Here is a 13,512-nt window from a genome sequence, read left to right as displayed (position 1 = left end):
CCCAATATACACAGAAATAAACGACATTCCCCAGATAGAACCAGAAGGTCTACCTTATATACACAGAAATAAACGACATTCCCCAGATAGAACCAGAAGGTCTACCCAATATACTGGGAAATAAACGACATTCCCCAGATAGAACCAGAAGGTCTACCTAATATACACAGAAATAAACGACATTCCCCAGATAGAACCAGAAGGTCTACCCAATATACACAGAAATAAACGACATTCCCCAGATAGAACCAGAAGGTCTACCTTATATACACAGAAATAAACGACATTCCCCAGATAGAACCAGAAGGTCTACCCAATATACACAGAAATAAACGACATTCCCCAGATAGAACCAGAAGGTCTACCCAATATACTGGGAAATAAACGACATTCCCCAGATTGAACCAGAAGGTCTACGTTATATACTGGGAAATAAACGACATTTCCCAGATAGAACCAGAATGTCTACCCAATATACTCACTCGTGCCATGGCTGGAGACATCAACGTCAAAACAGATTTCATCTCCTACAACACTGAAAATAAAGACCACACAAAAGGTGGACTGACAAGGAACAGAACACAAGGCACTAGGTTTGGGGATATTTCACCATATTAAGCTCTTTTGATTTTATTTGTTTTCAGACCAATCGTGTTTCATTAGAATCAAGCATTTGTCATCCGTTTTTTTGTTAATCAAGTATAGGGTTCAATTTAAATTATCATGGCGGTACGATAGGATAGGATAAGTAAGTCTACAAATGTAAATAAAACACTGATATAAAGAACCTCTAGGGACTAACGAAATCACTTTGTTATAAACACAGTTCGTTATGCCTATATTAAAGACATCTGGTATGGACCTTGATGAGGAATTTAATTATTTCGTTATAACCAGGAATTTGTTGTAATAAAGTATTCGTTGTATTCGTTATAAACGAGTTTTACTGTATACTTACTTAGGAGAGTTAGTCGGAGTGTGAACACAGACTTTCTTGTTTCCTGGACGACTGCCTACGACCTTCACCTTGCCGTGGTACGTCCCTTCAGGAGTGTGTGGGTCTGTGGACACTGTAGGGGGTCTGACAGTTAGATCACTGTCCACGTGTCCCAGGTGGATGGATGGGCTGAAAATAGAAAATGTATAACGACGTCATTTTCGCCATACTCCGTATGCATGTTGGAGTATGTTTATTAATAGTATCGTCATACTGTTTTACGTCATACATTCCAACAGAGATACTCATTTGTAACATCAACAAAAGAACGTAATAATACACACTGAGCTATAACATCATTCACAGTAAAATACATTTAATCAAGTTCACGATTTTAAACAATCATACAGATAAAAAACATACTTTATGTTTCTCACACAGTCTACTAGGATTTGCTACACAAATATCACTGGGTATATATATAGTATTACCCGTATTAACTAAATCAGATGACATCTTACAGTGTAGTAGTGTCTCCTCCCGGCCTTGTAAATGTAAAGGAAACCTCACACTCCTCGTTCTCTGTACACCGGATCAGCTTGGGGACAGCAAAGTCTCCGAAAGTTGTCTGTAACGTCACATTAACTATTGTCACTTTGTGTGACCTAAACAATCATCATACAAGACATCAAGCGCAATGTTGTTTTTTCAGCTGATGTTTATTGATTTTGCCATTTTTATCAAAACAACTTTTGTACATACACATGTAATTTACTTAAATTGGGTTCGTTCTAGGTTTATCTTGAACTTTTATAACAAACTTTCTTGAGTCCCTACCCTTTTAACCCTTACTGCCGCACCACGTTCCCGGTGGAGTGGTCACGTGATCAAACAGGTATCGTTTACGGTCCATTTCAGCCCGCTTCAGGTAAAAACATTGTGTTGTAAGTATGTTTTACTTCACCGATTGCTTTTATGACTCACACATTTGGTGCTATGTCTGTGATCACGTACCGTGTACGATACTATTAATCACACGACTCCCCACATTGACATTACGTACTTGTGTTGTTACCCCAGGAATCGGCGCAGGATCGGTCAACGATTCTCCATGTGCTGTAACATGAATTTATAATGTTATCGACGTTTCTGAAAGATCGCTATTCTCAGCTTTGAATTTATGTATTGGTTAGTGATAAAATGTTTTAAAATAAACACAGTTTAAATGACCACAATAAAGAATCTTTATACATGAATTCGATAAACGTTCTCAAAATGTATTATTCCAAGTCCTTTTTGTATTTTTGCATAAAGATAATTTATGTCTTCGATTATAATTCGGTTGTATGCAGTTTGCCGAAAATGCGTTATTTCAGAGTTGACTTGTTATATGTATACCTACTTATACTACAGAGTAACCCGGAATATCCACTAAGACAGACACAGTTTGATGTGGCTTGATGACCGTCACAAAATCCTCCCTTCTGACACAAGGTAGAGGCACAAGAACCGACAACTAGAGATAGAAAAAGTAATTAAATGAAATCTCCTCAGACAAGTTGCTAAAATAAAGGATTACATCAAAGTATTTATGAAAAAAATCACAATAGTTTTACATTTTTAAACGTCTGAAAAACCAAAAGACTTAAAGTAGTTGCCCCCCATTTTTACATATGTATTTGTATAGAGTATTATCACGGGAACTCACCTGACAACGTGTTAACGATGTTGACGTCATAACATCTCACCTCCCCGTCACCTCTATAACCAGTAAAACACATTAACCCTATGACGTCATACTACCTCATTAAATACCATGTGACATCGACATACTTAAAAGCTTCAGTATGCTTTTGATTTTGCTATTTTATAGCAGTAAAGTTTGTAAAGATACTTCTTTGTTATAAATTTTATCATGCACAGTAACCACTTCCAGATGAAAACCTGTATTAAAGCACACTGGGGATATCTATAATCCGTTCACATTTCAGTGCCATTCAAAAGTTGATTGTTTTACATCAAGTATTACATAAATTTTTATTTTTGTTCACGATATAAATGAGATCTAATTGTAGAAATCTTACCCGAAAACATCTTGTTTGGTCGATGTGGCGGTGAAACATATATTAGTGTATATTTTTGGTTGATCGTCATGGAAGACGACATCAACTTTACAGGGTCCTGTGACTGATGTTCCTGTAGCCTGGTGAATGTACACACCAGTGGAGGCTTCATCTGACGACTTCACTGACGGACTGAGAATGGAATTGGTCCATGTATTTGATTATTAGTGTTCACTTGATATGTTAATCTTAATTTCAATATGTATATTTTTGTCATCCAAGGTTGTTTTTAAATATAACGACGTGTATCGTTTACTGAAATAATTACGATAAAATATCAAAATTGATACGTTTCTCACCATGAGTCCTCGCTGTCGTAGTTGTGTACCCAGAGGGTGAGATGACATGGTTTACTGGTCTCACATTCCACAGAGGAACCATCGGGTAATGTAGGGTCAACAAAGTACGCACGCGACTGTAATCCATAAAGAAGGTACAAGACAAGGAAATAGTTTTTATTTGTCAAACTTAGAACACCAGGTATAGTGAAATATGCCAATAGGAAATTACACCTAAAGCCCTAAACTATGCTTAGATAAGGAGGATGAAGCTAATAGAGCTTGGTCTCATGGATCACATGGTTCAAACCTCATGGACAGTTTTAGGATATCTCTCCAATGTATCTGTAAAGTTTGAATTTGAATGTGATTTTGTCACTGTGTTGGTATCCGTTATATTTATAATGGCATTTGTGGTATTTTTAATATGACACTATCGTGTAAGTTAGAACCGAAGAATACAAAATATAATGTATCTAACATAACATCCCTCTCAAATAAATACACGTTTTATTCAACATTACGGGAGAATGTATCTATAAGGTTTACTTACTTTGCTAGGCAAGTAAACGTGTCCTGAAACCACAATAAAAATATGTGAAAAGGTTAACTCTGTTTGATATGTTCTTTGGTTGACAGCAGCTGTCAATCGAGTAATTTGTGATGTAGGTATTGATTATAAGACTCTTTAATATATGGATATGAAGAAAAGGAATATTCTACCCTCTGAGTTACAAAATGTAATAATACCTGAGGCTTGGGATCCCAAGGATAGAAGTTACAAAATGTAATAATACCTGAGGCTTGGGATCCCAAGGATAGAAGTTACAAAATGTAATAATACCTGAGGCTTGGGATCCCAAGGATAGAAGTTACAAAATGTAATAATACCTGAGGCTTGGGATCCCAAGGATAGAAGTTACAAAATGTAATAATACCTGAGGCTTGGGATCCCAAGGATAGAAGTTACAAAATGTAATAATACCTGAGGCTTGGGATCCCAAGGATAGAAGTTACAAAATGTAATAATACCTGAGGCTTGGGATCCCAAGGATAGAAGTTACAAAATGTAATAATACCTGAGGCTTGGGATCCCAAGGATAGAAGTTACAAAATGTAATAATACCTGAGGCTTGGGATCCCAAGGATAGAAGTTACAAAATGTAATAATACCTGAGGCTTGGGATCCCAAGGATAGAAGTTACAAAATGTAATAATACCTGAGGCTTGGGATCCCAAGGATAGAAGTTACAAAATGTAATAATACCTGAGGCTTGGGATCCCAAGGATAGAAGTTACAAAATGTAATAATACCTGAGGCTTGGGATCCCAAGGATAGAAGTTACAAAATGTAATAATACCTGAGGCTTGGGATCCCAAGGATAGAAGTTACAAAATGTAATAATACCTGAGGCTTGGGATCCCAAGGATAGAAGTTACAAAATGTAATAATACCTGAGGCTTGGGATCCCAAGGATAGACTAGAGTATTTTGAAATAATTTCAAAGAAAACTGCGAGTGCAACTCCCGTCGTTTGCATTTTTTATAATACCGCCAGAATAGTTTCCGAAAATACCGTTTAAATGTATGGTATTGCGAGTTTACATTTGGAATTGTATTTCACTTTCCTGCTTTGGTCTATGGTGATCTCTTTGTGACTAGCGTACGGTTGGTTTGATTTTATGAATTATTGAAGTTTCGTTTAATATTCTTACCATTTACCGCATTTACAATTACGCATACTTCATCGGCAATTTGGCTGAAATGAAACATAGACATTTACTTCTATGTGATTTTTTTTTATTAATTTGTAATTATTAGAAATCTTCAGGTGTGCGATTTCATTTCTTAAAACAAAGCTCATCAATGATTAGAAATTCAGCAATGCAAAACTCAGACCGTCTGTGTCAAAAACACTCAACAATACCTCCAGTGTACAACAACACACAATTGTTATAAGGAGTAACTCTACAACACTGTACCATATCACCCAAAACATACCCTGCTGTGTTGATGCTCTGGATACATATTTGGTGGTGACCACTGGTCTTGCTGACCACTTCTACACTGGCATGGTAGTCACTAGGTGAGGCAGGGTCCTTAGTAATCATTGTTTTCTGTACGTCCAGTTCACCACTAACATATCCTGGTGTTACCATTGGGCTGAAGAGATATTATGTACAAAAGGAGAGTCTCATTTGGTGGTCCGTAGATCCAATTTAATCTGAATAAGTAATAGAAACCTCAAAAGGAATCCAAGAAAGGATTACAAAACCACACTTCAAGCTGATTAAATATATGTACAAAGGATTCAAAATGTAAAATATTACTTAATTTAATATAACCTTATACGGAAAATATAATGTGTAATTTCCTTTACGTTAGCGACGATAAAAATGATAAAAATACGAAATCATCAGTATTTTACATTACCTGGTGCACGTATCACCTATCAGTGTTGTCGGTATTTCACATGGATACCCGACGTAGCATTTCGCTTCTTTTGGGAGAGTTCCGTCTTTGAATTTACTCTTTAAGGAAAACAAATATCCGTTTATATATTATTTATTATGTTATTGTTTGATTTGAACTTTTCGCTCGAGTAAAATCATGGTATTTATCAACCTAATTTTTGAACATTGTTTACGTGTCTATCCTTTTTGATGGCTATGGGTTTATAAAGCTGTATGTGGTATTTGTTGTTTGTAATATCTATGGATTTAAGCTTTTATCTAAATTGTCTGTGGATTTTAGCTTTTATCTAAATTGTCTGTGGATTTTAGCTTTTATCTAAATTGTCTGTGGATTAGTAGTCTAAGTCTTTTTGTTGTTGGTGTCTGTGATATTTGTTGATGTTTGTCGTATTTGTTGTTGGTGATATTTGTTGTTTGTGATGTTTGTAGTATATTGTTTTTTTGTGATGTTTGTAGTATATGTTTGTTTTTGTGTGTTGTTTGTAGTATATGTATATTGTTGTTGTGTGATGTTTGTAGTATATTGTTGTTGGTGATGTTTGTAGTATATTGTTGTTTTGTGATGTTTGTAGCATATTGTTGTTTGTGATGTTTGTAGTATATTGTTGTTTGTTGATGTTTGTAGTATATTGTTGTTTTGTGATGTTTGTAGTATATTGTTTTTTGTGATGTTTGTAGTATATTGTTGTTTGTGATGTTTGTAGCATATTGTTGTTTGTGATGTTTGTAGTATATTGTTGTTTGTGATGTTTGTAGTATATTGTTTTTTGTGATGTTTGTAGTATATTGTTTTTTGTGATGTTTGTAGTATATTGTTGTTTGTGATGTTTGTAGTATATTGTTTTTTGTGATGTTTGTAGTATATTGTTGTTTGTGATGTTTGTAGTATATTGTTGTTTGTGATGTTTGTAGTATATTGTTGTTGGTGATGTTTGTAGTATATTGTTGTTGGTGATGTTTGTAGTATATTGTTGTTTGTGATGTTTGTAGTATATTGTTGTTTGTGATGTTTGTAGCATATTGTTGTTTGTGATGTTTGTAGTATATTGTTGTTTGTGATCTTTGTAGTATATTGTTTTTTGTGATGTTTGTAGTATATTGTTTTTTGTGATGTTTGTAGTATATTATTGTTTGTGATGTTTGTAGTATATTGTTTTTTGTGATGTTTGTAGTATATTATTGTTTGTGATGTTTGTAGTATATTGTTTTTTGTGATGTTTGTAGTATATTGTTGTTTCTGATGTTTGTAGTATATTGTTGTTTGTGATGTTTGTAGTATATTGTTGTTTATGATGTTTGTAGTATATTGTTGTTTGTGATGTTTGTAGTATATTGTTGTTTGTGATGTTTGTAGTATATTGTTTTTGTGATGTTTGTAGTATATTGTTTTTGTGATGTTTGTAGTATATTGTTGTTTGTGATGTTTGTAGTATATTGTTGTTTGTGATGTTTGTAGCATATTGTTGTTTGTGATGTTTGTAGTATATTGTTGTTTGTGATGTTTGTAGTATATTGTTTTTTGTGATGTTTGTAGTATATTGTTGTTTGTGATGTTTGTAGTATATTGTTTTTTGTGATGTTTGTAGTATATTGTTTTTGTGATGTTTGAAATTTTTGTTGTTTGTGATGTTTGTAGTATATTGTTGTTTGTGATGTTTGTAGTATATTGTTTTTTGTGATGTTTGTAGTATATTGTTTTATGTGATGTTTGTAGTATATTGTTGTTTGTGATGTTTGTAGTATATTGTTTTTTGTGATGTTTGTAGTATATTGTTGTTTGTGATGTTTGTAGTATATTGTTATTTGTGATGTTTGTAGTATATTGTTGTTTGTGATGTTTGTAGTATATTGTTGTTTGTGATGTTTGTAGTATATTGTTGTTTGTGATGTTTGTAGTATATTGTTTTATGTGATGTTTGTAGTATATTGTTGTTTGTGATGTTTGTAGTATATTGTTGTTTGTGATATTTGTAGTATATTGTTGTTGGTGATGTTTGTAGTATATTGTTGTTGGTGATGTTTGTAGTATATTGTTGTTTGTGATGTTTGTTGTTGATGATGTCTTTAGGTCTGTGTACATAGGAAGCCTTACCCCATTAATCTTGGCGTTCACCACTGTATCTTGCGACTCTGTACAATAGTAAAATATTAGTCTTCATGAAACCAATAACATCACATATATTTGGCTGCTGGTGAGGTGTCATTTAAAGAAAGTTAGTTACAGACTTGATTGGATTCAATATTAGTAATCAAATTACCAAATTCTATTTCACTATTTTGAAAGTATGGTCAAAAATGAAATCTAAAATAGTACCTAATGGGATATCACTTTTTTTCAAAAAAAAAAAAAAATAAAAAAAAAATAAATCCACAACACAACATGTACGGAAGATACATGAAAGACAAACATTAGAAGTTCCCTTTCACTCTCCCTCTGTTAGTCTTTCTGTGGGGTGTTAATATTTTAACGGTGTTAGTTGGTGAATTTTGAATATTTACCAAATATACTGTATATATATCAAGGATTTTTAAGTCATATACTTCCTTGATGTATATACAGTACAGTAGATCTACAGGAAAAAAACAGTAATTAGAAATAATTTTAAGGCTGAGAACATCCGGCGATTGGGAGTCCCCTTCCTGCCTGGATAATCTAATCTTCACACAAAGAAAAAATAGTCTTCGGAATCAGCGATTATGGTTGGTTTTGATTTTACTATTGTATAAAATGTGTTTTTTTTTGTTATTATTTTTTTCTATACTACATATATTTTTGGTTCTGCTTTTGTTGTTGTCAGTAAATTTCCGTACTAGTTTAATGTAAAGAAAAATATAAAAATAATAGGCCTATCTGATAAAGAAAGGAGCTCCGTGTTAATCTGGTACGGAACCCGATTATGTTCAGTTCTCGCCGTGATCGGACACGGTTTACGCTTTTAATGACTATTGGACATTATAATCTTGTGAGTTTTTAGTTCAAATTTAATATAATTCTTCAGACTATTTAAATTGAGTTCTTTTCTTATTGTTTTACTAGAAGCGGTATCAAATTTTCAATATGAAAATTACTATATGTACTATCTTGTTTGCCGAAAATAAAATCCTGTTTTCGAATCTAAGACCTTATTAGTAATTATAGAAATTCTTAATTGTTCAATCAAATTTGATACATTTTCACAGTCCCAAAATATATGATTGATTGTTTCCGGGGACTATATAATTATTATGACTTTATATTTAATGTAACAAATGAGTATTAAATAAGACACGGTAGTCACTTTCTTTGTTTTCTCAATTTTAAGATTGAAAAAGGACGTGGTGTGACCATGATGTAATATTGTTAAAAATAGACTTAGCCTCACTAAGACCTTTAAACGACAAATTTACCGGTCCCAGATATTTCTCAAATTTTCACAATGCTTACTCCAGGTAATTAGCCAATATTTTAGAAAGTATTTTTGGTGCACTCAAGCTAGACGTGGGTAAATACCGTTTGTTGATAATCGACATGGTCGAAAATATCACTCTTAATTTCGACATTTCCTGTTTTGAATATGTAGCCAAAAATTTATTCATAATATGTAATTATTTATACTCTTCAAGAAATAATACAGTTTGATGACATAAAAGCATGATTTTGATACCGTTTTGTATCAATAAGGGAACCCTGTCATACACCTCTACATGGCAATTTTAATTTGTCCATAGCACAGGCCTTTGGGACCTTTTGAATTTTTAAACATGTTTCAAGGGTTTGCACTGCTACATATAACATTTAGTTTTAATAAAATTGGTTCGTGGGCAAATTTCGTGAAAAAGGTCCTTAAAGATCGCTTAAAGATAGTCTGTCCATAAAAATCAAATAAAATGGAAAAAAAGGAAATCATAGTTTCAAAATACCGAAGTTTGTGACAAAAACTGTGAGAACTATTTATAATTACTCTTCTATCAATCAAACACTATTATGTGAGAGTTAGCTCCCCTTGTTGTTGATATTAATTTTTATACTATTGAGTGTTTTCATACTGGATACTCACTTATTGAATCCTTAAAACTACTTATTGATTGTTTGATAAAGTAGTTTCAAATTAACAAAAACCATTATGTAATATGTACATAACCGAAAATATTAAAAGTAAGAAAGCTTTTGTGTAAAAGAGGAGTGTCAATATTGGCCCTCTGGTGGCCATGACCGATAAGCAATATTTTTGAATGATTTTTCATTAAAGATGCTCCACCGCTGACAAATGGTATTTTTTCGCTATCAAAAAACAGGACCAGACGATTTAGTATTTTTCTTCAGTTGCAAAAGTTACTTACTTCACACCATTACCTTGTTACCTTAAGATTGAGCTTCTAATTTTCTTAAAGTTAAAACTATGAAAAATAATTGTTGCATCCCGAAAGAATTCCGTGTCACTGTATCCTATATGGAATGAAGTACTAATTGCGCATGCACCAATGGCGAAATAAAATTATTTTATATTATTTTTTGTGTTAATTAGTCATATATATACACGATTAAACACTAATTATTGTTCAAATGACGAATATCATTTATGCTCTGTGGGCGGTGGAGCATCTTTAATAATAATGCATTTGTATGTTGAAAATAAAACATTTTGGAAAATTTAACTCAGTGTCAAAATAATGTAATAGAATATTAGAATATATGAAACGGAGTAGTCTCCATTCTACTTATTTTTTTTTATATAAGAGTTGTCTCCCCTGACATATTTGAAAGAAATTAACGATACAATATTTAATTTCATTATATACAAGTATCAATCTATTTTGAAATGATATGAATGTTTGAGAGGTAATAATGAGTAAATGACGAATATATCTGTAACTTATGTGAAAATGGTGAAAGTTTGTGTTCAAAATTAAAAACATCAATTTAAATATTGAAATTGGTGTGAGAGTCCTCTGTGAAAGGAAAAACATGTTAATTACATGGCTATTGAATAAAAACTTTTTTTGAGTAAGAAAAATAATGTGAATCTTCTATGCCTCGGGATACGGGTACATGTATGTTTCATGAGCATTTACTTACGCGAGTAACAATTTATTAACGAAGAAAAAAAATATCTGATTAAACAAACGACAGGGAGTATGCAAAGTCTATCAATGATGTATAAGGCAAGAAATTAAACGAAAAGGAACATGCAATAAACGAAAATGAACATGAAATAAACGAAAAGGAACATGAAATAAACGAAAAGGAACATGAAATAAACGAAAAGGAACATGAAATAAACGAAAAGGAACATGCAATAAACGAAAAGGAACATGAAATAAACGAAAAGGAACATGAAATAAACGAAAAGGAACATGAAATAAACGAAAAGGAACATGAAATAAACGAAAAGGAACATGAAATAAACGAAAAGGAACATGCAATAATTGAAGAGGAACATGAAATAAACGAAAAGGAACATGCAATAAACGAAAAGGAACATAAAATAAACGAAAAGGAACATGCAATAAACGAAAAGGAACATGAAATAAACGAAAAGGGACATGAAATAAACGAAAAGGAACATGAAATAAACGAAAAGGAACATGCAATAAACGAAAAGGAACATGCAATAAACGAAAAGGAACATGAAATAAACGAAAAGGAACATGCAATAAACGAAAAGGAACATGCAATAAACGAAAAGGAACATGAAATAAACGAAAAGGAACATGAAATAAACGAAAAGGAACATGAAATAAACGAAAAGGAACATGAAATAAACGAAAAAGGACATGAAATAAACGAAAAGGAACATGAAATAAACGAAAAGGAACATACAATAAACGAAAAGGAACATACAATAAACGAAAAGGAATATACAATAAACGAAAAGGAACATGCAATAAACGAAAAGGAACATACAATAAACGAAAAGGAACATGCAATAAACGAAAAGGGAAATGTACGTGTGAGTCTTTTTACAGAATTGACAAGACGGGTGTTTGTTTTTAAAACATAATCGTCTGCTCAGAATAACAGCTATTGAAAACAAGACAACTTGCTACAATCAGACAATTAATTTGGAATACTTTGAAATAGATTTCGACGTGACTGAATCCTCGTCAGAGAGAATCCTTAATTGTGATGATTTGGTAATGTATCGCTTGATATAGTTCATATGATACTTACTGTCAGTACATGTTGGTCCTAGAAACCCAAGCTTACAGAAACAGGTTTTGGTAGTTCCAATGCTATAACAATAGCCTCCATTGTTACAGTGGGGAGTCGTGGTGGGACGACATGGACCTATGAAACAGTTTAAAGTAAAACACAATTACTGCGCACGTCTAGAAATTTCTTAATTACAACTCCAAGTGATAAACAATTACAATAACATTGCTTTACAGAAATCAAGGCACACAGAGACACCTCTATTGATAATTTCCTTGTATTTTAAGACAGTTCGAATTCTTACCTTTTTCACAGGAGAGTCCGGTATAGCCATCGGTACAGGTACACACAAACGTTCCCTGTGATGAGCCACACACACCGCCGTTCTGGCAGGGGTTAGATGAGCAGTAATCTACAATTCATTAGGATAATTAATTAAGACTTTTTCAAAACACTAAGAAAAGTCTAGTATGTTTTATAAGTTGTAAACATCTGGAAATAATCGTGCCTACTAGGACTTACCTACAATAGCAGCGACACTCCTCATATTGAAACATCGCACGTCGCCAGTGTCTCTGTAATTATGAATTAGATTTAAAATTCAGACGAGAAATAAAGACGTTATAGATGTAGTATTTGTAATCTAATCAAGTCAGAATAACACATTTTAATTAGTATTACAGCTGACAGATGAAATACAGTGATAATAAAATACTCATAAGATTAGATTACCTTTTTACTGTTTATTTCACTTTCGAAACTAACCATAACTAAACATTAAAACCAACCCCGACTTAACACAGAGTTTTTTTATGGTGCCGGCTACAGCGGATGACTGGAAGTCGTACACAACATCAGTCATACAGGAGGTGCCGAGGTCAGTCGGGTCAAAGACGGTTGTGGTCACTATGTCACTGGTGAGGACATGTCGACTACAATTATAAAAAGTAGAAAAGTGTTCTGCTGAAAGTGTTTAATTATCATTATAATTATAAAATATCATTGGAAAATAACATTCAGTATACAAATTATTAAAAGAAATATCAAACAGCTGTATTGCGTGTAAGTGCAGAGTGACAGTTTGTCCATATTTTAAACTGAAATGAAATAGCTATTTATATATGTTTTTCATGTGTCATGCTTGTACTATGTATACATTTGTATAGATCTGTGAACTGATATCCATTTTCTGTCCTTTTTTTCTCATTTTCTATCTCTCCCCTTATGTTCATTGTGTAGCGTTTCTCCAAAATGTGATAGCACTTAGGCTATGACGAGACGCTATTGTATATCTAAGTCCGTGATGGAAGGTGACTACGGCAGGGAAAACTAGAAAACATCACTTTAAATCTCACATTATTTATTCACATAAACATCCACGTAATGTAGTTTACAATAAATCCATTAGGAACACACACACTGGCACACTGTTTCACTTAAGTTCACTGCTAGGTGATATCCATAATTGCGAAGTATTCAGTACATCCCAAATGCAAGTATAAATCCCATAGTCACAATCACACTAAGAATGATAGAGTTATCCGTATATATCACATCACTGATACAT

The 13,512-nt window shown here is 32.9% G+C and overlaps 1 protein-coding gene across 2 annotated transcripts in view; it reads right to left on the bottom strand.

The window, feature by feature from the left end:
• The window catches only part of LOC138319375 (fibropellin-1-like), a 90,374-nt gene that overhangs the window by 18,644 nt on the left and 58,218 nt on the right, over positions 1-13,512 (bottom strand). For both annotated transcript variants that reach the window (XM_069262472.1, XM_069262473.1), the window contains 17 exons: positions 12,734-12,877; positions 12,468-12,520; positions 12,250-12,357; positions 11,964-12,080; positions 7,905-7,942; positions 5,772-5,869; positions 5,340-5,501; positions 5,054-5,097; positions 3,892-3,914; positions 3,360-3,475; positions 3,022-3,192; positions 2,646-2,698; positions 2,340-2,453; positions 2,001-2,053; positions 1,459-1,565; positions 959-1,126; positions 483-535 (listed from right to left, as the gene is read on the bottom strand). In XM_069262472.1, coding sequence (XP_069118573.1) covers positions 483-535; positions 959-1,126; positions 1,459-1,565; positions 2,001-2,053; positions 2,340-2,453; positions 2,646-2,698; positions 3,022-3,192; positions 3,360-3,475; positions 3,892-3,914; positions 5,054-5,097; positions 5,340-5,501; positions 5,772-5,869; positions 7,905-7,942; positions 11,964-12,080; positions 12,250-12,357; positions 12,468-12,520; positions 12,734-12,877 — 1,622 coding nt within the window. The remainder of the gene's footprint in view (positions 1-482; positions 536-958; positions 1,127-1,458; positions 1,566-2,000; positions 2,054-2,339; positions 2,454-2,645; positions 2,699-3,021; positions 3,193-3,359; positions 3,476-3,891; positions 3,915-5,053; positions 5,098-5,339; positions 5,502-5,771; positions 5,870-7,904; positions 7,943-11,963; positions 12,081-12,249; positions 12,358-12,467; positions 12,521-12,733; positions 12,878-13,512) is intronic.

Source organism: Argopecten irradians, chromosome 3 (assembly GCF_041381155.1).
Source record: "Argopecten irradians isolate NY chromosome 3, Ai_NY, whole genome shotgun sequence".
In the NCBI taxonomy this organism is placed as follows: domain Eukaryota; kingdom Metazoa; phylum Mollusca; class Bivalvia; order Pectinida; family Pectinidae; genus Argopecten; species Argopecten irradians.
The sequence above is the reverse complement of the archived record's forward strand: the minus strand, read 5'-3'. Positions and strand labels throughout refer to the sequence as shown.